Here is a 27,980-nt window from a genome sequence, read left to right as displayed (position 1 = left end):
TGTGCTAGGATTTCTGAATGTTAAAATTACATGTTAACATGTTTACTCAAAATAGGGAAAGGGCCAAAAATCTAGATGTGGAATTCCAGGTGCAAATTTTTTAATCCTTAATCGATGGGCTGTTTTACAGGGTTAAGGCTTCGCTCGTTCACTCAGGCCGTGTTCAGGAGGTCCTGGATGGCCTTCTGCTGCGTCTCGTTGAGCGCCGATACACACTGCGTCCAGAGTCCTCCAGAAACCTGGAGAGAAAAACCATGCAGCGCAGTCAGACATTTGACACGGAAATACATGCAAACTCTGCACAGGTCAACTTGTAAGCAAAAAATAAAATCCTGCCTGTGCTCTGAAATGGACTTTAAAATCAGAGGAACTATCATCAATATATTTTAAAAGCATCTATGATTTTTTTATATTTTTTTTTACGAAATCTTTAAAGAACAAGAATAAACAATTCAACATTTATATGCATAAATACAACAAATATAAATATTTAAAAGCATAAATATACAATACATTTTAGAATATTAATATGCATAAATATGAAAAAAAATTGCACTATTTACACTATTTATATACATCAACATATCAAATACAAATATTTAACTATATGACTAGACAACTGAAAATAAATTTAAAAGCAAATACAATATTTAAATGCATAAATTTGAATATTATAATTTTATACACTTATACTGTATATGCAATATAAGAAATAAAAATATACGGTACACAACTAGGGTGACAAATTAGATGAAATATTTTAAAACATTACAATTTGCAATAATATTTAGATTGACACCTCGAATATTTTAAGATACTGAATATTTGTATTTTACAAGATCATTAAAGAACAAGGATAAACAATTTTATATTTATAGGCACCAATATAACAATTAGAAATATCTACATGAATTTAAAAACTACATGTTAACATGCATAAATCAGCCCTTTGATGTTCAATTTATATAGATATTTATATTTGTTAAACATGCAATTTTATATTGTAAATCATTAAGGCATGGCTGCCATTTTTAAATCTATAAGCACCAATATAACAAATTCGAACAGTAAATCACCAAGTCATTTATGTGTTAATATATTAAAAAAAGAATACATATAGACTAGACAAGTCACTCATTCTATGTAGAAAGCATTTTTAATTTTGCAATTCTGCATCAGTCTGAGGTTTTCTACAGGTGTTGGTCTGCCTGTATGTGATAAAGCAGTCTGTTCACATGACATTAAACGTACTTGTACTTGACGAATTTTAGAATATTAACATGCATAAATATGAAAGAAACAAATTTTTTGCACTATTTACACTATTTAATACAAATATTTAACTACATGACTAGAAAACTGAAATTAATTAAATTTAAAAGCAAATACATACAATATTTAAATGCATAAATTTGAATATTATAATTTTACACACTTATACTGTATATGCAATATAAGAAATAAAAATAATATACGGTACACGACTAGGGTGACAAATTAAATGAAATATTTTAAAACATTACAATTTGCAATAATATTTAGATTGACACATCGAATATTTTAAGACACTGAATATTTGTATTTTACAAGATCATTAAAGAACAAGGACAAACAATTTGATATTTATAGGCACCAATATAACAATTAGAAATATCTACATGAATTTAAAACAATGCTGTGCTAGGATTTCTGAATGTTAAAATTACATGTTAACATGCATAAATCAGCCCTTTGATGTTCAATTAATATAGATATTTATATTTGTTAAACATGTAATTTTATATTGTAAATCATTAAGGCATGGCTGCCATTTTTAAATCTATAAGCACCAATATACCAACTACAAACAGTAACATTCACCAAGTCATTTGTGTGTTAATATATTAAAAAAAGAATATATAGACTAGACAAGTCACTCATTCTATGTAGAAAGCGTTTTTAATTTTGCAATTCTGCATCAGTCTGAGGTTTTCTACAGGTGTTGGTCTGCCTGTATGTGATAAAGCAGTCTGTTCACATGACATTAAACGTACTTGTACTTGACGAATCACGTTGGCCAATCGTTTGCTGCAACCGTCTTCACCTTTAATCGATTCATTCACAACACCGTCAGCGATGATGATGAAAATCTTGGGAAGGTTCGTATTATCAGGTCCAAGAACGATGGGATTGTTACTGTAGGAGGAAACAAGCATTAAACTCAAGATCTGCATCCAAGACTCCCAGAGTTCACGTCGGCTGACAGACACGCACCTTTCGATGAGGTCACAGAGATAGTTGAAGGTGTGGACAGCTTCCTCTTTATCCTCGTTGAGTGGCAGCCAGGACAGCCAGTGAGGGAGGATCTCGTTGACGCTGACGCACTCTGGGCGGTACTTCATGACTTTGGCCACAGCAGAGATGCAGTTCTCCGTGGCGTTGGCGTTTTCTTTAGCTCTGGAGTCTGGAGACTGGATCACACCCACAAGAAGCGGGACGGCCTCTGGAAGACGACAATGGGAAAGAACATAAAAAGATGTAGGGACCTATGATGTCCTAAAGCAGAAAAACACTAATTCACGGAATCCACTAATTAATGAAAACAAATAACGCAGAATGTCATAGTAGCATCTGGCAAATTTTGGAATAAAAAAAAAACAAGTGCAAACCTACTGCAAATTCAGAAGAAAAAAAAAAAAATCTCAATTTTGATTAAAATTAAATCATGAAAAATTAAGTCCAGAAAAATACAAAAATAAAACATAGGGACCTAAAAGTGAAGTTATTATACTTTCAATAAATTTGTTAAACAACAAGCATCATAAACAAGTTTCATGATTTCACTTAATTAGACATGCTTTTTTATAACTAAAATTTAATTTAATTAAAACTGAATCCAAAAAAGAAAAAAAAAACTTAGAAGAACAAAACAAAAACAAAAAAAAACAAAAAAAAAACTAAATTTTGGGGGTAAAGGATTTCCAAAGAATAAATAAGAAAAATAAGAAAAAATAAACATTTTAAAAAGTTAGTTAAATTTTATACGTGTCATGACTTCAATTAATTACACATGCTTTTTGATTACTAATGTTCAAATAAAAAAAAAATAACTCTTAGGGGTTTAAAAATTTGATTGTTAAACTTGTTCAATTGTAAAAGTTTAATTAATTGGATGCGTTTTGTGATTACTAAAAATAAAACCATTAACCAGAATTCAGGAAAAAAGAAAACAAAATGAACTTTGAAAAATAAAAATGTAATGTCAAAAAAGAAAAGAAAAGAAACTAATTTCAAAGGGCCTTAAAGATGTAATTTGCTTAACTTTTAATAAACCGCATAGTCAATTTGATTAAATTAGACATGCTTTTTGATTACTACAATTTAACCATTAGGAAAAAAAAAAAAAAAACCCCGGAAAGCGGAATCCAGGAAAATGAAAAAATAAACTGGAATTTGGGAACGAATACCACCGACTTCATAGGGCCCTACTAATGCCAATTCTGCTGGAAAGCATAGAGGATGTCTCACCTGTGAAAGCAGGCCTGTAGCTTTCTCCTCCAAACTGAGCCATGACTCCGACGCCGTACGCAGCCGCCTGTCGCACCTCCGGACTGGTGTCACACAGCGCCTGCATCATGGGCCGCAGGAAGTACTCGGCGTATTTGAAGGAAGATGGGCTGCAGTGCTCAATGATGTCATCGAATATGCACAGACCCCACTGTCTGTCCGCCCAAGGTCTGTGAGGACACTGTCAGGAACACAACACCATAAACACTCTGTTATTCTATTATTCTACAGAAATATCCACTTTTGGTATGGCAAGACGTCTTAATTTATTTATTTTTCTAACATTTAAACTTAACAAAATTAGATTACCTTTTGACTTTACGAATACACAAATGTGACCCTGGACCACAAAATCAGTCATATAAGGGTCAATTTTTCGAAATTGAGATTTATACATCATCTGAAAGCTGAATAAATAAGCTTTCCGTTGATGTGTGGTTTGTTAGGATAGGACAATATTTGACTGAGATGCAACTATTTGAAAATCTGGAATCTGAGGGTGCAAAAAAATCTAAATATTGAGAAAATCATGAAGTTCTTAGCAATGCATATTACTAATCAAAAATTAAGTTTTGATATATTTACGGTGGGAAATTAACAAAATATCTTCATGGAACATGATCTTTACTAAATATCCTAATGATTTTTGGCATAAAAGAAAAATCAATTTTGACCCAATGTTTTTTTTGGCTATTGCTAAAAGTATACCCCAGCAACTTAAGACTGTTTTTTGTGCTCCAGGGTCACAAATGACAGCTTAATGATTTATTAATTGAATTTTTTTTTTGTGTGCATTTATTAACCCATAAGGAAGGTGACACCAGAGACAATTTTCATGAAAAATGCATTTTATAAAATGGCTGCTGCAAGGCATCAAACCGCAGGTTGTCCATCATGGTATACTCACTAAATTCAGTTTAATCCATTTGTATTCTAGTTTTTTTTTACAATTCCCTAAAAATAAAGCAGGTCATACCAGTGAGTTCAACTAAAAGCTTCATATGAAATCATGAGATAAATTAGAACATTTCTGATAACTGAAAAGAGACAGTGGACTTATCATGGGCCTTTCTTCATAGATCTTCAGGAAACAGAGAGGAGGAAGCCAAGTGATGTCATCAGCGTGATTTTTATTTCAAAAGAAACGATTTTTGTTTAACGGTAACTAGAGATGCACCGATTGTAATTTTCTTGGCCGATTCCGATTGTTTTTGTTAGTCTGATCTGCCGATTTTTGCCGATTCCAATTTTCTTACTAAAAACTATAATTGACAGCATATACAAACAAAAATCTATACTTTTATTTTTTTTTTATGCAAAACATGTTTAATAAATTATTTGCATAATAAAAAAAAAATTACAATTCCCAATCTGGACAAAGTTACAGATGTTCTCACAAACAACTCAAAATAAAGTGCTCTGTGACTAGAAAAAGAGGTAGAAATAACAATTAACTGAAAAGGAGTTGCTGTATATAACAATACAGATGTAATTTCCCACTATGTTTCTTAAATTGTAATTTTTTCACTAACCTTATTAAATGTGTCATCTTTCCCATCAAATTCTTACACGGTTTCAATTCAGTTAGAATAAAAGAAACTGTAGAGCTGTTACCATTCAAATGAAATCAGTATCAACAAACTTCATCTTTGCACTGCAGGAAACACAGAAGCTGCATCTGAAGTGGCATTAGATGTATTTACACAGACTGTTTGATGAAGATGAGCTGCCATAAATGCATTTACACCGCAACATTTCGAATGCATAAAGAATTTTATAAGATACATTTTTAAAAATCTTTAAAGAAATGTTGGGAAAAATGCAATGATAGTTTTAAATATGAAACCACACCAGTAGGTGGCGGCAAATTACTGTTTGAATTAGGCCCGTCATAAAAAATTTGAATTTCGAATATTCGTCGAATTAAAAAAAACAAAAAAAAAAACACCACATTCGAATGCAAAAACGTTGCATTCGAATTTTAGGTCTGCGTCAGCCGTCAGGCAGTCTTATCAGTGGCGCACGAAATGCGACGACAATGTAAGTGTCATTGCATTTTAATGCTTTGGTTAGCCTATCCAGTTGAACCCACTAGATGCGGCGCTGCTACGTTGTTCATTCAATATACAGCAGAAAACGAGCGCATCAGTGTGGCGAATATGTTGTTTACGGCGAAAATGAAACCAAGCCGTTCACACAGAATGCATATTTATCACATTTTCTAGCGGGGCATCTATCAGCGTTGCACTCGCGTCTCGCACAAGAGAGCCGCATGTTTAGAAAGCCATGTAAAATTAATGTAAGTTCAACTTTTAAAAAAACATGTCTCAAGACTTTATGGCGGTTTTCCCCATCCACTGTATCTCGTGTTTTTAAATGAAGTAGCCTACTCTTTGTGATTGGTTTTATATTTTGCTCGATGCGCCCTCTTGTGGCCTCAGGAGAGAAGCCAAAAGCTTTTTTTCCCCCTAACTTATGCCTTTTAAATTCAAATATAATTCGAATTTTGATAATATTTAAGTGGAAAATTCGAATTTAGTTTTTCAGTCTTTGACAGCCCTAGTTTGAATGAGTGAGTCATTTAGTCCTTCATTCAACAGATTTGTTCAAACGGCTGATTCATTCAGAAACGAGGCAAGTGACTACTGTCTTTGTGAATGGGTTACTGAATCATTGACTCACTTGATTCGTTCAAAAACGCAGATTCATTCAGTAACGAAACTGCTGTGTTGCTCAGCGACACAAAACAGTTCTGCGGTGGCTTTGATTGGAAGCATTTTCATCAGCGAAATTGAGCAAAAACAACCAATATTGTGTCTAAAATGTAAGTCACTTAATTTGAACTTGTTTATTGAACTACTATTGTATAAAATCACATTGCAATTGTGTTAAAACATTTTGGTCGTGTGTTGTGTACCTAAATCATATATTATAAATTGCTTTGTTTTTTTTTTAAATACAAAAATACATTATCAGTCGCCGCAAGCGTGACGCCAGGAGACCACTACTTTCATTATATACCTTATAATATTTATTCAGCATTTTGTTTTTTTCCATTTACATCATATATTTGATAGTTATGAATACATGATCGTATTTTAAAATGGAAGAAAAACCTGTTTTTGATCTCAAAATAAAGCACTTTCTCTCTGTACATGGCTGTGGGGACGAGCAGTTTTGTGGAGCCTGGAATTCTATATAATAACAAGGTGGTGTAATTGTTCAAATAACATGGTTTAATTTTAAAATATAAATTGTAACCCTAAAGTGTTTAAGTGTAATATTTCCGTAAACGCTAGGGACAGAAAAATGGACATTTCCACAGAATGACCCTTAAAGACCCATCTTAAGGGCAGATGTGAGGACTTACGATCAGACTGACGATGAGCTGCAGCAGCTGCTCGAACCACGGGAGAACCTTCTCTCTGTAGCTGCTAAAGATGGAGTGCAGGATGTCCGAAACCTTGGTCAGGATGTAGACGTCATTGTCATCCTGAACATACAGATCAAGAGGCGCTTCATTAGTGATCTAAACCAATGAATTGCTTCGAAAAAACGCATGTTAGATTAGCGGCGCACCTCGTCTTGTAACGTCTCCTCAACCTGCTCATCATAGTCTTCATCTTGTCGTTTGGCTGCGGAGAACAGATACAATTAGTAAAACTTCACAAACCTGTATGACTATCCATATGAAAAGTTTTATGCCATTTACATCATATATTTGATAGTTATGAATACATGATCGTATTTTAAAATGGAAGAAAAACCTGTTTTTGATCTCAAAATAAAGCACTTTCTCTCTGTACATGGCTGTGGGGACGAGCAGTTTTGTGGAGCCTGGAATTCTATATAATAAAAAAAAATAACCACGGGAGAACCTTCTCTCTGTAGCTGCTAAAGATGGAGTGCAGGATGTCCGAAACCTTGGTCAGGATGTAGACGTCATTGTCATCCTGAACATACAGATCAAGAGGCGCTTCATTAGTGATCTAAACCAATGAATTGCTTCGAAAAAACGCATGTTAGATTAGCGGCGCACCTCGTCTTGTAACGTCTCCTCAACCTGCTCATCATAGTCTTCATCTTGTCGTTTGGCTGCGGAGAACAGATACAATTAGTAAAACTTCACAAACCTGTATGACTATCCATATGAAAATTTATGTCACGTAGACATATCAAAACACCAGAAATTAGGCCTTAAAGATTGCAATTGGCTGATAATGATAATATTCGAATTTTGATCATATTTAAGTGGAAAATATTATCAAATTGGCATTCCAATTGGCACTATCAATTGGCATTCCATTAGCCAATCAAAATGGTTTAATCCTTTCATCTTCCGAAAATTCTAAAAATTACAGCACATAGCAAATACAGCAAATCATCTTTTTGCAAGCCATCATTAGTCAGAGGCTGTATTGTGAAATTGTGCAAGTTTCATGATTTCAATTAATTAGACTTTAAGGGGTTTATGGGGGTCTATTTTTTTATATAGAAGTTTGTTTTAAGTTTCATAATTTCAATTAGATACACTTTCTGGTTTCTAAAATTTAAATCTAATCATTAAAAAATATAATCCAGAAAAAAATAAATTTGAGAGAGAGAAAGGGGGGGGAAAAAAAGGATTTTACAGGGGCCTAAAAACTTTTTTTGAAAAGTCAAAACTGAGAGAAAAAAAAATCCATAAAAACGAAAACTGAGAAATCAAAAAAAAAAAAAAAAGGAAACGAAAGAATGAATCCAGAGAAAAGAAAACATTGGACATTTCTTCCCCGGTAAGATTGGTTTTTGAAAAATTAATTTTATTCATCAAGGACGCACTAAATTGATCAAAAGTGACAGAAATATTTTGCAACATAAGTTTCTTTACTATTTCAAATAATCACTGTTCTTTTGAACTTTCTAGAATCAAAGAAACCTGAAATATAAAAATGTATCATTTTCAACAAAAATCTTCAGCAGCACAACAGTCAAATCAGAAATGTTTCTTGAGCAGCAAATCAGCATATTAGAATGATTTCTGAAGATCATGTGACACTGAAGACTGGAGTAATGATGCTGAAAATTCAGCTTTGATCACAGAAATAAATTACATTTTAACATGTATTCACACAGAAAACAGCTATTTTAAATTGTAATTTCACTTTTTTTTTTTTACTGTATTTTTATCAAATAAACAGCCTCTGCGAGTGCTTAATTCCTGTGCGACTCACCTTGTCTGACCTCCTGGTTTTTAAAGTGCTCCTCTAGTTTGCCTTTCATAATGCCACCCAGCTCCTCAAAGTGCTCGTTGTTCAAGCATCCGTCTCCCATCAGCTCGATGCACTAATGAGAAGACATTCACTTATTAAAACAAACACAAACACTGGTGAACAAACAGCATTTGAACATGTGACTTACCTTGGCAAACGAGTGCATGATTTCTGACAGCACGTCCGAGTCTGGTTCGGTGCCGATGGATTTGATGAGGGCGTCACACATGAAGTGCCACATCTGCGTGAGGTATTCTGGGCCTCGGACGCGAGCGCACTCCAGCAGGAGAGGCATGGACTCGGCCGCCGCCACACGCACACGTGAAACACACGTTAAGGATGCTAACAGAGTCTCAGGTGCGTGAACAACCATCTCTGAACAAGAGTTTTAAACTGGAGAAACTTAGAACCATCAGGCTTATTGCAGTTAACAAAAAACATTTACATTTACATTTAGTCATTTAGCAGACGCTATTATCCAAAGCAACTTATAAATGAGGACAGTGGAAGCAATCAAAATTAACAAAAGAGCAATAATATGCAAGTGCTATAACAAGTCTCAGTTAGCTTAACGCAGTACACGTAGCAAGGTTTTATTTTTAAATCATATAATTAAAAAAACAGAATAGAAAAAGAATAGAGCAAGCTAGTGTTAAGAGGCCTTATTTGCTTTTGTTAATCAGAAGTCAGAATTATAATTGTACAATAAATAAAAAGAAAACAAATAGATAGAATGCAAAAAGATTAGAAAAGCAAAGTTTTTTTTTTTTTTTTAAGAAAAAAAGCAGTTAGTAAACAAATAGTGCGCAAGTCTAAAAGGGGTAAGTTTTTTTGTTTTTTTATAAAGAATAGAATTAGAATAGAGAGTGCTAGAGTTAGAGGGAAACAAAACAAAAAATCATTACTTGGAAAAATAAGTTGCAAAACAAAAAAGTTAATGTACTAAAATGACTAAAACTGAAAAAATATATAGCTATAGACAAACTTAAAAATACATATTTCCAGTTTTTATATTTCTGAAAGTGAATCAAGTGTAAAATTGTGTATTTCTTATTTGCGAACGCTAAACAGTCTAAATGCATTATATTTATATTTTATAAAAAAAAAATTTTTTAATGCATCTAATTTTATTTTTTGTTATTTTAGTACTTCAAGTTAAACTAAAAGAAAATGAGAAATGGTGCCTTGGAAATATATACGTGAACTGATCAAATAAAAATAGTTTTAACTACATAGACAAGAACTATATAGACATTTAAAAAAATAATTACAAACAACAAATTGACTAAAACCAAGTTAAATTAAACTGACAGCAATAAAAAAAAATTTTTTTTTTCAGTTTTAGTAATTTTGTTGTGCATTTGTCATTTTTATTAGTTTATTTTTATTCGTAGTTCTCCATTTTATTTCGGTTTTAGTTGTTTTAGCACTTCGAGTTAAACGATAATAAACCCATCCTGCACTCTAGATGTCAGCAGTAAAGAAAACAATTTTGGACCGTTACACTGCAAGATGCAGATAAGAAACTGAAATCTCATGAAGGATATCATCATGGAAGTAGAACTTCAGCAGAGGAACCATCAGCTTGACGACTTGCTCCGTGTACTCGACGAACCCTTCCTTCAGCTCTTTAGCATAGCACACCTGAGGAAAAACACGGACTAAATTAAATACCACCCTAGAAATTCAACAACCTTTTTTTTTTCAACGTCAGAAATTTGGTTAGTTACTGGGCACAAAATTGACTTTCTGCCAGAAATGTTAGCAGCAGATGAATTAAGAACATTTCTAACCACAGAACTGCATTATTTTTCATGCATCATTTCATTAAAATGTATACATTTACATCTATTTTTTTAATGCATTATTTTGTTTAAATACATTTTGAGTAAGGAAATGTAGTGGTTGTTACATTTCCAGACTCTATGGAAAACAAAACCTGCCAAAAACATAAATTTGTTCCTCAACCGTTCGTTCTGGTGGCTCAGTTATTCAGTAAGTGTTCATTCTGAACTCTGGTTTAATCATATGGATTGGCTGGATGGATCGTCTTCTCACCAGCATCTGGCACGCAGTTGCTTTCTCCTCCAGTCCTGCAGTCTTTATGCCAAAACTCTGCTGGTCTCCGAGATTCACAAACTCCCAACCATCATCTTCAGACATGTTCTCCATGTCCTGAGCTGTACGAGTCAGAACAAAAAGAGTTACGCCAAAGTCCAAAAGCTACTAATCTAACACTATATTAAAATAGCATTAAGCGGAAGTCTGACGAAACGTTTTGGGTTCAATACTATTATCTATAATAAATAGATTGAATGAAAATGCAACACCACCACCAACAGCAATTTAAATAAATCAGTATTATTTAACTACTACAGCCAATTAAAAAGATTTTATATAAAAACATTTTTTTTTTACTAAGAAATGTATTACTTTATTAATGATAATATGTAGAATTACTATTATTACATTTAAAATGTCAAAATATAGTAATACTGATTTACTTAAATTACTACAACTACTTTATCACGTACCAATAACAATAATGTAGTTGTAAATGTAAATCAATATTTCTATATTTCAAAACGGTTGATAAAATATAGTAATGGTGATTTTTAAAATACAACTGTTTTATCAGTCATTTATTTACTATTATAAATTTAATTATATTTTAAAACATTAATAATAATAATATAGATATTTTTATAGACTATAAAGTAAAATTGATTTATTAAAATTGTCTTTTATCATGTTACTAATTACTACAGTAGTTGTAAATTTAAAGCAATACTTCTATATTTTATAACCCTAAATAATAACAATAGTTATATTATAGATTGTCTTATCAGAATGATTAATATTACTACAGTAGTTGTAAATCGTATTATTATTGGTTAAGATATAGAAAAAATATTTACAATTACAATAGCATTAAGTGAAAGTCTGAATAAAAAAAAAAATTTTTTTTTTTTAAAAGTACAATATTTTTCTTATACACCGATACATGGATTTAAACCGTAAGAGTGTCTATGATGCCTAAAAACACAGCTTGTGCAGACAGCTCACTATCAAGCAGGGCCACTTCAGGTTTGATGGAGGCCGTCTTCATCAGCGGGCCCATCACCACAGGCAGGTACTGCTGGAACTCCTTGCCCAGGATCTTACACATGCGCGCCCAGGCCGAGATCATGTAGGAGATCTGCAGGCACAAGACAGCAGCTCAAACACACAAGACTAAGTCTAGTTTTGAGATCAGGCTCCATGATGTGCTCGGCTGGTGTTTGCTGACCTGTGGATCATCATCCTCCAGATCATTGAAATCAGTCTGTGTCTTCAGAAGGAGCTGCATCACAGCTGAAGCATCCGGCATGAACTACAAGAGAAACCACGCAAAAGGGTTGGATACAAGTTAGGCGTTTACACAACCAAACATATTGTTCAGATGCAATCACACAGGTGAAAAGAGCGGGTAGTTGGCATAAGCGAAATGATTTAAATGGGATGTATTCGTTTGTCAAGGTTTAAATAAGCAGATAAAGTAAATTAAATAAAATTGATGAATGTGATTAGCTTTAAGTAAGTGTAAATAATAAAATGGACTAAGTTTAAAATAAAAAAAATTGATGCAATGTTTTCAGGATCTTCAATTTTTCCATTCGAAAGTATAGTCCGCTTAAGCCAGATAAATTCACTTGTCAAGGTATAAATAAACAGACAAAAATGGATTCATGACTTTTGATCTATTATTTATTTTACTTAAAAGGATCAATTAAAATAAAGATTAATAAAAAAATTAATTAGATAAAAATAAGTCAAGAAAATATAAAAAAAATAAATTGGGTTTATTCAAATAAGTTCACTAAAATATTTAGATTCAAATAAACTTAAAAGCAATAAAATAGTGTAAATAATTAATAATAAAATAGACTGCTTAAAAAACAAACAAACAAAAAAAAACCTTTATGATCTGCAATTCTTCCATTCAAAAGAGTAGTTGGCACAGGCGTGTCGATTGACAAGTGAATGCATCACATTTAATGTTTAAATTAATCCCACGATAACAATATCGTGCATATTCATTACCGTGATATATCGCATTACCGAATACCGGCACAAGTCTAATCGAAATAAATGAATACGTTTATTATTTCACTTATTTTTATCTCTTTATTTGATTCAATATTTTTTTTTACTTATAAGTAAAAATGAAAATCAAGAAAGTTTACATTTAAATAAAATTAGATTAAAATAAAGAAAATTAGAAAGATTAAAATAAAAATAAATAACAATATATTAGATTAAATATTCATTTAAATATATATTTTTTAAAAATCTAAATACAAAACATGTACAAAACAATTAAACTAAAAATACTACAAAAAAAAAAAAAGTTTTTCCACGACCCATCTCCCTTAAGACGCACCTTCTCTTTGCCCACAGCCAGGCCGATGAGGCTGATGCACTCGATGGTCTTTCCTCGGAGCAGGCGAAGCTCCTTCTGAACGGCGTTCTCCACGATGTGTTTGAGGGAGGGCATGAACAGATCATAGTACGGCACAAACTTCTCCTCTGCAGTATCAGCCACTGAGGCGATGGACGTCACAACCTGCTCTAGCACCAGTTTAGTGCCTTTCTGGATCAGCTGGAAGAGTCAAACCCAACATTAAAGCACCGACTCACTGCCATAAAACAGACAGCGTCAAACACCGCAAGCATGAGAAGACTTCACACCGTCACACCATGTGTGACCCTGGACCACAAAACCAGTCTTAAGTGTAATTGCTGACTTAAACTCATTAAAGGAGCAGCTCGGGATACAAACTCCCTATAAACGATCCAATAAACGAAAGAGACGGGACGCACCTCCTGGAGTTTGGCCACCATGATGACGTGCAGGTGCTGGACGAGGCTGTCCAGATAGGGGATGAGCAGGGTTTTGGGACAGTCCTCGGTGAAGTTAATGAGCGCAGCGGCGGCGTGGGCCTGGACGCGAGGGTTCGACTGGTCCTCCATGGTCTGCAAGAGCGCCGAGATCACCTGCAGATACAGAGAGCAATGAGAAAACAATACTTTAAGGGGACAACTCAACCAAACAGGACTGGCACAGTTCATTTTATGTTTAAAAATAAAATTTAAGCCGTAATTTAAATAAAATCAATATTTAACTACAACTATTAATAATACTGTTATTATTACTATTAAATATTATAATATAATTCTAGTCTTAATATCCGTTTATCACTTTTACTACTATTACAAAATACTGATTCATTTAAATGTATTAACTCGTTTACAGTAGTTGTAATTTATCAATTACCATATTTTATAACCACTAATAACAATAATAAATCAGTCACTATTATTGTTAATTAGTAACATAGATTTAAATTACATTTAATTAATTAAAATTACATTTACATTATTTTTAACCAATAATAATATACATAGTTAAAATAATAACAACAACTGATGTTTTTATTACTACTACTGTAATTACTTGGTAATAACACGGATTTATTTAAATGTATTAACTTATTTACAGAAGTTGTAATTTAGCAATTACTGTATTTTATAGCCAGTAATAATAATAATAAATCTCCATCACTATTATTGTTAATTAGTAACATTGATTTAAATTACAACTACTGTTTATTATTTTTAGTCGCGGTAGTAGTAATTTGTATTAATCAATTATATTGTAACCAATAATAATAATAATAATAATAATAATAATAATAATAATAATAATAATAATAATAATAATAATAATAATAATAATAATATACATAGTTATAATAAAAAAAATAACAACTGTTGTTTTTATTACTACTACTGTAATTACTTAACACTGATTTATTTAAATTTATTATTAACTTATTTACAGTAGTTCTAATTTAGTAATTTCTGTCTTGTATAACACTAATAATAACAACAACAACAAATCTTCATCACTATTATTGTTAATAAGTAACAATGATTTAAATCATTACAACTGCTGTTTACTATCACTTTAGTAGTAATTTACATAATTACTATTTTTTAACTAATGTCATCATGTTTTTACAGTAAGTAATAATTTTCAATATTATATCCTATAACATTAATAAAAGTTATTGCTTATTTTAATCACTACATTATATCATAGTAATATTCATTTATATTTACTGCTACTACTATAACGTTATTTTGACCATTATTAGTAATATTTATTTAAATTTACTAGTACATCTACTACAACCACTACTAATATAGTTGTAATTTACATTAATCAACTACTATATGTAATAAACAATAAAAATAAATTACTGTAACCCTTAATACAGTAGCTGTCATACAGTTACATGTATTTATGCTGCACATAAAAAGCTTTTGTAACATTATACACTATTCCATTCAGTATAATTTTTATTATTTTTTTGGGAAAGAAATTATAGAAATTAATACTTTTATTTAGCAAGGATGCTTAAAATTGATCAAAAGTGATGATAAAGGCATTTATAATGTTACAAAAGATTTATATTTCAGATAAATAGTGTTCATATCGATATCGGAATTATATCGTATCGACCGAAATTAAGAAATATATCGTGATATCAATTTTGGCCATATCGTCCAGCCCTAATTGTAAAACAAGAAAAAATTAGAGAGGAAGATATTCATTTTTTGCAGTGCATGCTAAATTTACTGCCATGACTTTATGAATTTAGGACTTTCAGCTCCTTTTCAAAGCATCAATTTGTACACAGGTCTTAAAATCCACAAAATTCCACAGAGATCAAATCCTAGCGAGCTGCCGAAACAAACTTTTTAGTAACTGGAAAATTACTAGTATGCCAATTACCCAGTGACCATGAATACTAGGATAGGTCAATTGCGGCTAAACTGTGGTTATATATTTAGCATGAGCAAACAATTGTCTGCTGCCCCCCAAAACAGCATTACTGTACTTTTTGTGATGCAAATATTAATCTCACCTGTCAAAATCATCATCTTCTAGTTCATCAGCCATGGCCCACTCCTCATCCTCCTCCAGATCCACCATCATACTCAACATCTGAGGTACTAAACATATAAAGAGCAAACATTATTAAACTACTATTTGGCAAATAATTAAGTGTTGGGAGAGTAACTAATTAGCATTGCAATCAGCTTCATTTTTCTGAAGTGTGACAACGGACCAATTGCTTCTGAACTGCAATAATTTTTTCACTTGACAAAACACTAATGCAAAATGTCAAAATGCATGTTAAGTTGCATGGTACGGTGCACTTTGTGCAGCTTTAAGCTTGACAAGTTTCACTTTCATTAGCTTTGACTCTGGTAATTAGTATTGTAACGTACGGAGCGTTAAATGTCCCTCTCTTACCGCTCTGAGCAACGATGTTGGTGTGTTTTCTCAGCATTGCAGCAGCGGTTTCAGACAGTGTGACGATGACTTCCAGCGCCAGCTGCCGCTGCATGTTTGTAAGGTTGGTGTCTGCGCACAACTGGAGTCAAACGAGGTCTTAATCAGATTATAATGATTGTTATTCTGCATTTGTCTCGATCTATTAAAAAGGTCACATGGTTTACAGTGAGTCTTTGTGCATCATTCTCACTTTGAAAGCAGTACAGGGTTTTCGTTTGAGGCTCAACGTGCTTACACACCCATGATAACATGTTTCTGCAACCGGGCTGTGGAAGCTGCATGGGAATGGCAACTTCCAAGCATTAAATCGCAGAGATCGATGTGTGCCTGTTAAATAAAACCTCATGGATCAGCACAGATGACCTGCCTCAAGGAACCACCAGGCACAACTGAAGAGGTTAATAATGCAAGAGATGCATACACATACACACGGTTATGGATCAGTAAGACTTAACATTTTTTATTTTTTAAAGAAGTCTCTTCTGCTCATCAAGGCTGCATTTTTTTTTTTACACATACACACGGTTATGGATCAGTAAGACTTAACATTTTTTTTTTTTTAAAGAAGTCTCTTCTGCTCATCAAGGCTGCATTTTTTTTTAAAATCAAAAATACAGTAAAACAAGTAAAATTGTGAAATATTACAATTTAAAATAACCATTTTCTAGGTGAATTTATTGCGGTGATCAAAGCTGAATTTTCAGCATCATTACTCCAGTCTTCAGTGTCACAAATCATTCTAATATGCCGATTTGCTGCTCAAGAAACATTTCTGATTATCATCAACATTGAAAACAGTTGTGCTGCCCAATATATTTTTGGAACCTGTGATACTTTTTTCAGGATTCTTTGATGAATAAAAGTTAAGAACAGAATTCAGTCCAAATTCATTCAAACGTAATGTAAAAGTAAAACAGAAACATCAGAAATATAATAAATAATCTTGATTTTCACATTTAACATCCTTGCTGAATTAAAAAAAAAGAAACAAAAATGCAGTCCCCAAACTTTTGAACAGTAGTACATATTGTTACAATAAATCAATCAGCATATCAGAATGATTTCTGAAGGATCATGTGACCCTGAAGGCCGGAGTAATGATGCTGAAAACTCAACTTTGATCACAGAAATCAATTGTAATTTCACAATTTTTTTACTGTATATTTTGATCAAATAAATGCAGCCAGTTACAACCAGTTTCCATGTCTGCTCACCTTTAGGCTCAGCTGGAGAGTGGCTTCCAGGTTTGGTCTTAGGTATTTGGGGGCCGTGTCTGCAATCTCCACCAATGACTTCAGCACAGAGTCGTCACCACGGTAACAGGATTCATTCACTGCCTGTTTGGAGAAAGAAAGATTCTTGTAGTGCACTTTTTTTTTTTTTGCAGGGCTCAACACTAAGGATTTTTTCTACAGTTGTTCAGATTTTTCACTTTCCTTGCCAAAAACAAACAAACAAAAAAAAAAAACACAGCCTCATTGTTTTTGTTGTTTTGACCCATAATTATACATGCAAATAGATAAGGTTGTTCACAATTCTTGATTCCACAGCAAAACTAACTAGCCTAACTTATATAAAGTCCGAACATTAAAGTCAGTAATAATTTACAAATTACACAAAGACACAAATTAAAGAAACATTGGTTTAAGTTAGAAAACAGGTAGGTCTAACAGTAGTATTTAGGTACAGAAATTGAATAAAGGGACGAAAAGTAAAAACACTGCTTAGTCTGTATAAATTATATCATTCGAGCTACAACAGTTTAGTCAAGAACAGTGAGTGATTCTCCTTTGTTAACGGATTAACTGACAGACAGCAGCAGGTATATTAGGCTGCTGTCACTTTAAGACCTAATGCACAGATTCAATATTTATTCCGTTTCTGATTTTTTTTCCCCCCCAACTGTTTACGAGGATACTCGCCAAGATGACACGAAACAGGACTCAATCTGGAAATGTTGAGTACTTTCACGTCTTGCACTTGAATGGTTTAAAATTGATTGAATGTTTAAACTGGCAAGACTTAAACGGGTGCAAATTACACATTTTTGATCAACTGTCTTCAGCATATTTTTATAGATTTGGCAGTATTTATTGTTATGACTAATATCTTTGATTTAATGCTCCAGTTTACCTCACAGCATGAATGCAGACACTATAATGAAGATGAACACAAGGGTGCATTAAACTCGTTAAGTGTGCAATGGTAACTATACAAGTGTTAATATGCATGCCGTCCTACGCACTTCCAGTTCTCCATTGTGAACTTGGCAAAAGGGTATATTCAAAAGCACATAAAGGGGGAACTAGTTAGCACTTTCTGAGTCATAAAACATTAAAAGTTACTGAAAGCCCAAATTCAAAAGAGCTGACGTGTAAGTTACTGAGCAAAGGTGTGGTGAGGAGCTCTTCACCTGTAGGATGCCGGGAAGAAGGTCTGAAAAGTGTTTCAGCAAAGCTGTGTTGCTCTCATTGGACAGGACGAAGGACGCAGCCGCACGCGCAGCCAGGGTTCGAATCTGAAAATGAAAGCAGTTTAAAATGAGTCACTATGGCAGGTTTATTCAGGTGCAAAGTCACAAAACCAACAAAGTGGAGAGGAGGAAACAAAGAATAAAAAAAGAATCTTAGAAAACCAGTTCTTTATTGTGCATCATGTTTTGGCTCAAAGGCTTTCATCAGGGTTAAAGACTATGAGGGGACAAAAGGGGGAAAAAAAACACTTAAATACAAACAGAGCAAGTTCAAACTTGCAACCAACCAGTGAGGAAATCAAATGTCAGATGATTTGTAAAGGTGGGATTATTTAGGCTCCTCACAATATGATTCATAACGATTCTTGATTTGTTTTAATTCTACCAACCTTGAATATAAACATTTCTGCATTTTTAAATTAAGTACTTTTTATAAAAAAAATAAAAATAAAAAAAAACATGTTTTCCTCACTCCTAATGATTTGATATCCTATTTCAAGACAACAGGAAAAAGCACCATAAATCAGGCCAATATACGCCATTTAAAGTGGTGAAATCTAACTAGTATTTTGTACTGAAAGAAAAAAATATTTTAGATTATAAATATATATATATACACACACACACACACGTGTATGTGTGTACATTCTTAAAAGCACACCTATTTGTAAACACACATTATCAACTTAAATTCTCAGTAAACTCTTCATTTTTCGAATTACTTTGAAATTATTTCAAAAACATCTGGTTATCAAATGTGTGACGGGGGAAGCTAACGAGCTTGAGACACTGACCTGTGGGTTTTCCTGATCCTGCATACACTGAACCAACATGCGCTTGATCACTTCCATGTAATGCTGCTGCTGATTGCCAAAGATACCTGGGAAGTTCCTGTATGAGGAAACGGTTCAGAAAGAGAATTTCACATCACAAACTAACTCTGAATCAGTTGAGTACGTAACCAAAACTGTAGAAGCTTAAACTTCACGCACCAGAAAATGTGCAGCGCTGCTTCTCGGAGGCTGACGTCTTGAGAATTCACCGAATCAAACAGGAACTTGAGGATTTCTGGCCACTGATTGTTGCCGTCATCATCTTGGGATAAAAACACAAGGCATTAGTTCACACTGACACCATTTGGTTCGGCCGAACCGAAGCAGAAGAGTCAACTCACCGATGAGATTGCGAGAGAGCTCCGCGGCGATATCGCAGACCTTCTTGCGGATGTTGGAGGAGCCTTCGGACTGGATTCCAGCGAGCAGCTCTGTCCTGATGGCCGTCTGCACGTCGATGGCCAGGCTGGGATAGACCTCCTCGAAAGACGAGGACAGCAGGCGCCGCAGCAGCACGGCTGCCATCTGCTTAACCTGTGGAGACGCATTTGAGAGAGCTTTACACAACTGTAGGGACATGCTTTGCAAATAAAGTCACAGGTTCAAATGTGACCCTGGAGCACAAAACCAGTCATAAGGGTCAATTTTTCAAAATTGATATTTATACATCTGAAAGCTGAATAAATAAGCTTTCCATTGAGAATAGGACAATATTTGGCTGAGATACAACTATTTAAAAATCTAAATTTGAGAAAATCACCTTTAAAGTTGTCCAAATGAAGTTCTTAGCAATGCATATTACTAATCAAAAATTAAGTTATTTACAGTAGGAAATTTACAAAATATCTTCATGGAACATGATCTTTACTTAATATCCTAATGATTTTTGGCATAAAAGAAAGCTCAATAATCTTTGACCCATACAATGTATTTTTGGCTATTGCTACAAATATACCCCAGCGACTTAAGACTGCTTTTGTGCTCCAGGGTCACAAATGTGGGACTTAAAGTTTGAGAAAAACATGATACAGATGAAGCATTAAAAAGGAAGTTTACAACTGCAGGGTTGACTAATGACTGCAGCTTCCTGTCCAGGTGGAGACTCTGTCTAAAATAACTCTAGAGAGCATCGCGGGAGTTAATTTCACACAAAAATGATGCATTATGCTGTGCTATATAAAGTATTAGCATTATGAGAACACAACTAGGATAAGAACTGTTTTACTAAGTGAACTAGTAATAGTCACATTTAAAGGCCATGAAAACACAAGGATGCACGAGGACTTTTGACTGTAGGATGACTGGAAAGGATGAGTTTAGAGACTTCTGCCTCAGAGAGTGGAGAGAAGGATGAAAATGAATGCATGTTTGCTGGTAAGATGTATTTGACAGATTGTGGTGTGGCAAATTGTGCACTGAGGTTTGTAATTTTATTAATGAAGAATGTATCAAGCTGACAAGTATTAGGATGATTGGAAAGGATGAGTTTAGAGACTTCTGCCTCAGAGAGTGGAGAGAAGGATGAAAACGATTGTATGTTTGCTGGTAAGATGTGTTTGGCAGTTTGTGGTGTGGCAAATTGTGCACTGAGGTTAGTAATTTTATTAATGAAGAATGTGGCAAAGTCGTCAGCTGTTAGAGTTGATGGAGGGGGAGGAGGAGGACAAAGGAGGGTGGAAAATGTTTTAAAGACCATGCGAGAGTTAGGCGAATTGTTAATTTTGTTGTGATAGTATGTCCTTTATACACATCTATAAATATCTGAGGTCAGGAGACCAAAGTGAGACAGTAGGTGAAGCAAAGGCTTAAAATGCATTGAGAGGACAACTAGACAATGGGGCGGCATGTTTTGAGTAACCACATTGTCATCTTGGCATTCGGTGGTTAAAATGGCTAAAGATGTTTAAAGGTGGGCTTTACACAATTTAATGTCATTTTTAACTGAACATTGCTTTAAGACACAGGCCTAGTTCTACTTCTCACAATGTTTGGACTTTCTGGGTTAGTAAACATCCACAAAATGTGTAATGTTTTGTCTGACATGACAAAGCATGAAAAAATCTAATTGCAATTTGTGATTAACAGTTATTACAATTTTAAAAGTACTGACAAAACTGAATAAAAAAATTGAATCTGAAGTAGCTGAAAAAACAAAATTGCTAATTGTGAATAAACCAAAACTGAAGTAAAAATACCTAGTTGACACGCTTCCCTCTGAAACACAGTGCATATTTAATTAAATCTCAGCCTTTAATTGATTTAAATAATAAAAAATGCAGCCCTTAAAAAAAAAAATAAAATAAATAAAATAAACTAGACTACAAATTGTGAAACAATAGTTAAAAAAAAAAAAAAAAAAAAAAAAAATAAACTAGACTACAAATTGTGAAACAATAGTTACCACACTGGGTTTAAAAGAGGTTTACCGAGGGTTAAGTGTGCTGTGCAAGCCTGCTCTTGTAAAGTCAAAACCTCAACTATAACTCAGGCTCTGAACCGTCGCAGGTTAGTCTGAATAAGTTGCGGGTCTCATCTTGAGCAATCAGTTTTTCCAGGAAACGAAGTCAACAAGCGTAAACAAGGTCCAGTCTGAAGAACACCAGTCTCTCCATTTAACCTCGCCCACTCACGGTCAGCACAACGGTGTTACTTAACTACTAACAACATCTCGACGACCTCAAGACAACATCACACCATCTGACCCTGAGAGAGCAGGCATGAGGAGGCATAATGGACGGTGTAAACAAAGCACTTTCTGCCATTTATACTGTTTAAAGACTAAAGAGTCTAAATGGATGCCTGGAATAAATATTACAGCTCTGATGACAGTAAACAGACTCATGTACCTCCTCGGCAGCGGACGCATCACGGATAGCCTGCAGTAAAAATGAGATCTTCGTCTGACCGGGGATGGTGTCATACGTTTCCTACAAGAACAAATGAAGAAGTTAATAAGCGCCATTACAGTTTATACATATAGACGGTTGTAAGACCTTTTTAAGACCGAATACAAGGAATCAACAGTGTTTTCTTAAAGGCATAGTTCACCCAAAAATGAAAATCATCATCATTTACCCACCCTCATGTTGTTCCAAACCTGTATGTGTTTCTTTCCTCTATTGAAGACAAACAACAACATTTTAAAGAATGTTGGTAACCAAGTAGTTGCAAGTAGCCATTTTTTTACTACTATGGAAATCAATGGCTACCAGCAACTTTTTGGTTACCAACATTCTTCAAAATATCAGAAGAAAATAATTCATACAGGTTTGGAATAACATGAGGGTGAGGAAATTGTTGTATTATATTTGTAAAAGTTGCATTAGCAACATTTCAAGTTTAGGAATCTCAAACCAATCTCCATTACTTTTTAATTTACTTCACACACACACACACTTAAGGCTTGAATACCAGTAGAAATAACTTTTACAAATAACTTTGTTCTTTTGAGTCATCACAGAAAATTGCTGGATGTGTGGCACTATTGTGGTGTATTGTTCCAAATGACAATTTCTTATTTGGATTTGACTCTTAATTGATTCCAATATGTTTGGTTAGACTTTAAAGATTAATTTGAGATTGTGACTAGGGAGTTGCAAAAAAAGTGAAGTTCCTGCTCAATATTTGTCTTGTTTTCCAGTGCAAATTTCTAAAGATTCTTAAAAATGAGTACATTTACTTAAGATGCAAAAAAGCCCACAGATAAATTCCACAGAAAACAAGAACAAATATTTTCCAATCAACTTAATTCAAATGGAAACATTCTCATTCCTCAAGTGTCCGATATTTGTTCTCGTTTTAAGCATAAACCTAATTGTTCAGTTTTTCCAAGACTTCATATTATATTTGCATCTCAAGCAAATGCATCTTGATTTGAGGATGCTTAGATATTCATATTGGAAAACAAAAACACTGAGGAAGGCATTAGTTTTTTGAGATGCATCCATCATTTAATGGCCTACTCGAATTTCAGACTTTTAAGGCCTTATTTGTGGAATAAGGACCCGCAAAAAGACACCTAAGCTTCAAATGTTTTTGCAAAGGAAAGATTACAGCTTTAAAAGCAAAATAAGTTCATTCTGTTCATCCAGGAGGAGGAAAGAGACCAACTAAGCCTCTTAAGATGTTCAGTTTGCATGAGTCAAACTGATTCTTAGAGTCAGTTTACAAGTGACAAATGGACGTGGTTATGCGCAGAATGTCTGGAATGAACGGTGCAATGGGAATGTGTAACCGAAACAAGGAATTTGCACACCTCAAAGCTTTCGGAAAATAATTTCATAGGACTGCCAGACATAAGTGACATCACAGCTGATTTCTGGGGGCCAGTTGGCCCTTGTCACGCCGTGAGCGTCTGAGTCCGTTTCCGCTCGGCATTAGCGGCTCGCTGGTCAAGCATTGTCTGCGCTAAAGGAAAGTGCTGACCGACGGCAGAGATGAGCGATAAGACCCAATGACCCATCCTGATCCACATGAGCTCAGGTTTGAACTCCCCACGGATAAAGAAGCGCCTAACAAAAGACTAGTCTGAACACGTGCCAATGGGGAGCCAGGTTCTGGGGGGAAAATTCGAATTTGCCGCGAAATCTGGGACGCTGGTGACCTTCCATGCAAAAGTGGGTTTATAAGCGCGTATTTAATATAACGAGAAACTTAAAAAGGCCTATGCGCTTGAATTCGCATCCCTGACCCAAATCCAAAGTGTTTCCATAACATGACAGTATGAATGGCCATCTTTTGTGATAAGCTCATCTCATGGCGTGAAGATGGGTGTAAAGTTACTGTTTAATGAGTGAAACAAGACTCGCCACAATAGCGACGATAAAGAGTTTTTAAATATTCATCATTCTTCTAAGAAATGTTGTTTGATTATCGTGTTGCTTGTCGAGGGGGAGATAAAAATCAGGTAAAACGCATACAAAGTACAAACAGATTGCGATTTTATTTGTGTGGTCAGCGTTCGTAACTTTGACTGATAGTTCTCGGAAAATAAGACGCAAATGCGACTTGTTTAAAACGAGTTTGGCTGAAATACCGATTTAACGACCGGTTTGGGCAGCTCAAGCCGATCTGAGCGTCACCAGCGCCGGTTCGCAGCGTCACAGGAGCCGCGGCTCGAATAATGACGCAAAAACAAGAAAGACGACGTTAAAAGACTAAATTAGGAAAACGACTGACTTATAAGCGTTTTAACCGAGACGGTACACAAAAACGTAATACACGTTTGTAATGCTGGTTAGGCCACGTTGATACGCAACGCACAACAGTGATGTCCGATTCGCTCATTTGAATCGATTCCTTTAAATGATTCGGTCGAACTGAGGGTTTGATTGATTTCGAAATTGCATCTCTTTCGTATTACGCCTGCAATCCCTGTAAGACAGATATAGTAAGATTAATATGAGTGTAAGCTAAACCGAATTCAGTCTTTGTAAATCCGATAGCGTACAGAGCGAATAACGTCAATATTACTAGAAACGATAACAATTTGGTCCATAGTCACAGTCTCAAATTAACCTTTAAAATCTAACCAAACATATTGGAATCAAATAAAAGTCATTTAATCCACATAAGAAAAATAAATATCACAACGCATAAGTTAATCGAAAAATTGTATACACCACAAAAGAAAAGCAAAGAGCCACACGACGAGCAATTTTGTGCGATGACTCAAAAGAACAGAGGAATTTGTTTCTGGAGTGGGTTCGCTGAAGCGAATCGACTCTCTGAAAAGATTCGGAGCCGCATAGCAGCAGCGCGCGCTTCACACATGTGCTGGGCCAGAGCGAGGCTAAGCGGCCCGCGCTAAAACTGCGAGCCGAGATTTCCCGACATATATCCACACAAAGCGGTCCCGACCCGACTTCCATACCTCGGATTGCTTCCTGACGGTGTTGTCAGGGTTCATCAGGTTGCTCAGTAAGAGGTAGAACTGCTGCTGCTCCGCCATCGCTGCTGGATTCAGAAAGAGAGACGAGCGAATGAAAGCCGGCAGGGGAAGCGACCTCTGACACCGGACGACATGAACGGAGGGAAGTGATTGGCTCCCAACGCGCCGTCTCTGCGCCGCTGATTGGCTAACGCTTGTGAATTAGATTAAATGATTGATGTGGTTGGTGCGTTGGGCTGTCAGTCATCGTAACGCACATATAATTCAGCTGCTGATCATACCGTTGGCTGCGGAACGCGGGTAAAGTCGAAGTGGGCGGAGTCTAGACGAATGCAATAACGTCATTGCAAAATAAGTGCGACCGTAATGATGAATACCACGTGCGCACACACACACACACACACACACACACACACACACACACACACACACAGACACACACACACACACACACACACACACACACACACCATATATTATATCTTTGGAGCTTTAGACTTCATGCCTTTGTTTTTGTAATGTTTTTAATGTTCACAAGTTCTTTAATAAAAAAAACCCGGGAATTATCAATCATTATTCAAATGTACAGTAGTTAAATAATATAGTAAATGATAACAAAATAATTTCGGTTGGCCTTGATTCCTTAACATTGAATTGTGCTAAAGTTTACCATTTATTTAAGTTTTTTCATTATAGTGAGACAAAGAGTTCAATTAAGTGAGTCTTTTTTTCCCCTATTACATTATATTATATTACATTTATTATATTATATTATATATTTGTTTGTATTTGTCTTTGCTGCTGCTCAGCTTCTCTTTTTATGTCTTGAATAACTCTTATTTTGAAGCCTATATTTTGCATTGTTTGAAAGGAAAATTAAATAGGCAAAATACATGTTCATACATCAATTAGCTCCATTAATGCAGTACTAAAAATGGAAATGTTTATTACATATCTTATGCAAAGAGAATGTAAACAGCTCTCTCTCCCTCTCTCTCTCTCTCTATCTCTCTCTCTGTGTGTGTGTGTGTGTGTGTGTGTGTGTGTGCGCGCGCTTTGGACTGTGATGTTTGTTTTATCATACTTTTAACAAATAAACATGTCTTATCCATCCCTTTGCAATGCAAGTGCTGTACAGAAATGTAAATCTTGAACTTTGGAAATCTGAGAATGACTGAAGGAATAAAAAAGGCCAAATTTTAAAATGAATAAAATTACCTTTAATTGGCCACAAGAGGGCGCGAGAGAATCCCTTTGACAACCTCCAGACACATGCAGAGCCATCCAAAACTATTTGTTCTCTTCAATCACACTGAATGTCATTACACTAGAGAACAAAATGTCAAAGTCTCATCTGTTCTCAAATGCTCCAGGATCTTTTCTTTTCAACTTCACTTTTCTTCATGATTTTTGAAGTCAGAAACCACAAACAAACACAAGTCACACAATACTGTCTGTCTTCATTGTCAACACTGCATCTATTGTTTTAGAATTTCAAACTTCTTTTGGTCAAGCATTATGCACAAAAAGATTTACACAATTTGATATTTGAATATATTTAGGGATCAATCAACCCTGGCTCACACGGAAATTTTTGACATGACACAATGTCTGTTTACCCTTGTGAACAAGTAAATTAGTCCTACACCACAAATGTTTATGTTCTATTACTGTTTATTCATATTTTTATGGCTTCATTATTTTGTCAACAGCTTTTATTTTCAAGCTCACAGCCTGTGAAGGGATGCATTAGGCTGACTTCTGGAAAGTGTCCAGCCTCTGCATGCTTCCATAACGGTCACTTTGAAAAAAAAAAAAGATGATATTTTCTGAAGAGAATATGAGCGGTGTTTGCCAATGCGAAACTCACCATTGCATGTTCCCATCTTTTCCAGGATTTTCTATGCATGTTCTAAATGGTTGCTAGGGAGTTGCTAGGGTGTTTCAAGTGGTTGCTAGGACGTTGCCATGCAGTTGTCAGGGTATGTAGGTTATATTTTAAAACATGATTTGTTAAAAGACTGTTCGCTCTAATGCTTTCCATATTTATTCTCATTAAACAACCTACAGTTTGAATCAAATTCACAGATCGTTTGCTATAGATCTGTGTGTGATTGATAGAAAATAGATACACTCTCTGGAGCCAGGAGCTGTAATGGCAAGTTTCTGAGCCAGGCCACATCAACTGACAGGCGGGGAAAGCGGGGGTCTCCCATGACCCTTTGCAGTGTGGGATGGAGATGTGGAAATAGCACTCTGCATTTTGGCAGCAGTCGAGTCCCTCTGGAAGTTTGGACAGCGACCAAAGCGGAGTGGAAATAGAAGCTGGAAAAGAAAGAGACATGCGTTCTGTGGAGTAAAACTACCCGTCAAGCCTCTGCAGCTGAATATAGGTTAGTGAAAAAAATCACTGTATGTACAGTTGAGCTTAAAAAAACTACACAAAAACAGTAATGCTAGGGAACATGCACAACACCTTAGCAACTTCACAACATGCCAAGCAACTACTCAGAATACACAAACCACATGATAAGTGTGATACAAAACACTCAGAACACCTTAGCAACACCTTAGCAAC

At 34.8% G+C, this 27,980-nt stretch overlaps 1 protein-coding gene across 1 annotated transcript; it reads right to left on the bottom strand.

Annotated features, from left to right (window-relative positions):
- Nucleotides 1-75: 75 nt before the first annotated feature.
- On the bottom strand, nucleotides 76-25,541 carry LOC107730386 (importin-5-like). Its single transcript, XM_016541215.1, has 23 exons — nucleotides 25,385-25,541; nucleotides 22,359-22,439; nucleotides 19,854-20,046; nucleotides 19,672-19,774; nucleotides 19,474-19,570; nucleotides 18,620-18,724; nucleotides 17,421-17,543; nucleotides 16,165-16,285; nucleotides 15,773-15,860; nucleotides 13,662-13,881; nucleotides 13,222-13,440; nucleotides 12,088-12,171; nucleotides 11,865-11,997; nucleotides 10,857-10,978; nucleotides 10,346-10,442; nucleotides 8,947-9,119; nucleotides 8,760-8,871; nucleotides 7,586-7,641; nucleotides 6,917-7,039; nucleotides 3,508-3,727; nucleotides 2,254-2,482; nucleotides 2,034-2,175; nucleotides 76-239 (listed from the first exon to the last, which is right to left on the bottom strand). The coding sequence occupies exons 1-23, from the start codon at nucleotides 25,460-25,462 to the stop codon at nucleotides 153-155; spliced, it is 3,006 nt and encodes a 1,001-aa protein (XP_016396701.1). The 5' UTR covers nucleotides 25,463-25,541; the 3' UTR covers nucleotides 76-152.
- Nucleotides 25,542-27,980: the final 2,439 nt, after the last annotated feature.

Source organism: Sinocyclocheilus rhinocerous, unplaced genomic scaffold (genome assembly GCF_001515625.1).
Source record: "Sinocyclocheilus rhinocerous isolate Xijiao unplaced genomic scaffold, SAMN03320098_v1.1 scaffold548, whole genome shotgun sequence".
NCBI classification, from domain to species: Eukaryota; Metazoa; Chordata; class Actinopteri; order Cypriniformes; family Cyprinidae; genus Sinocyclocheilus; species Sinocyclocheilus rhinocerous.
Note: the sequence above shows the minus strand (reverse complement) of the source record. Positions and strands in the feature narration are given on the sequence as shown.

Coding starts and splice junctions, on each gene's coding strand:
- LOC107730386 (XM_016541215.1), bottom strand. CDS start 25,462: ATGGCGGAGCAGCAGCAGTTCTACCTCTTACTGAGCAACCTGATGAAC. Junction 16,286..17,420: donor CTCTCCAGCTGAGCCTAAAG/GTGAGCAGACAT, acceptor GTTTGACTCCAG/TTGTGCGCAGACACCAACCT. Junction 3,728..6,916: donor AGCTCATCGTCAGTCTGATC/GTAAGTCCTCAC, acceptor TGTTCCTGACAG/TGTCCTCACAGACCTTGGGC.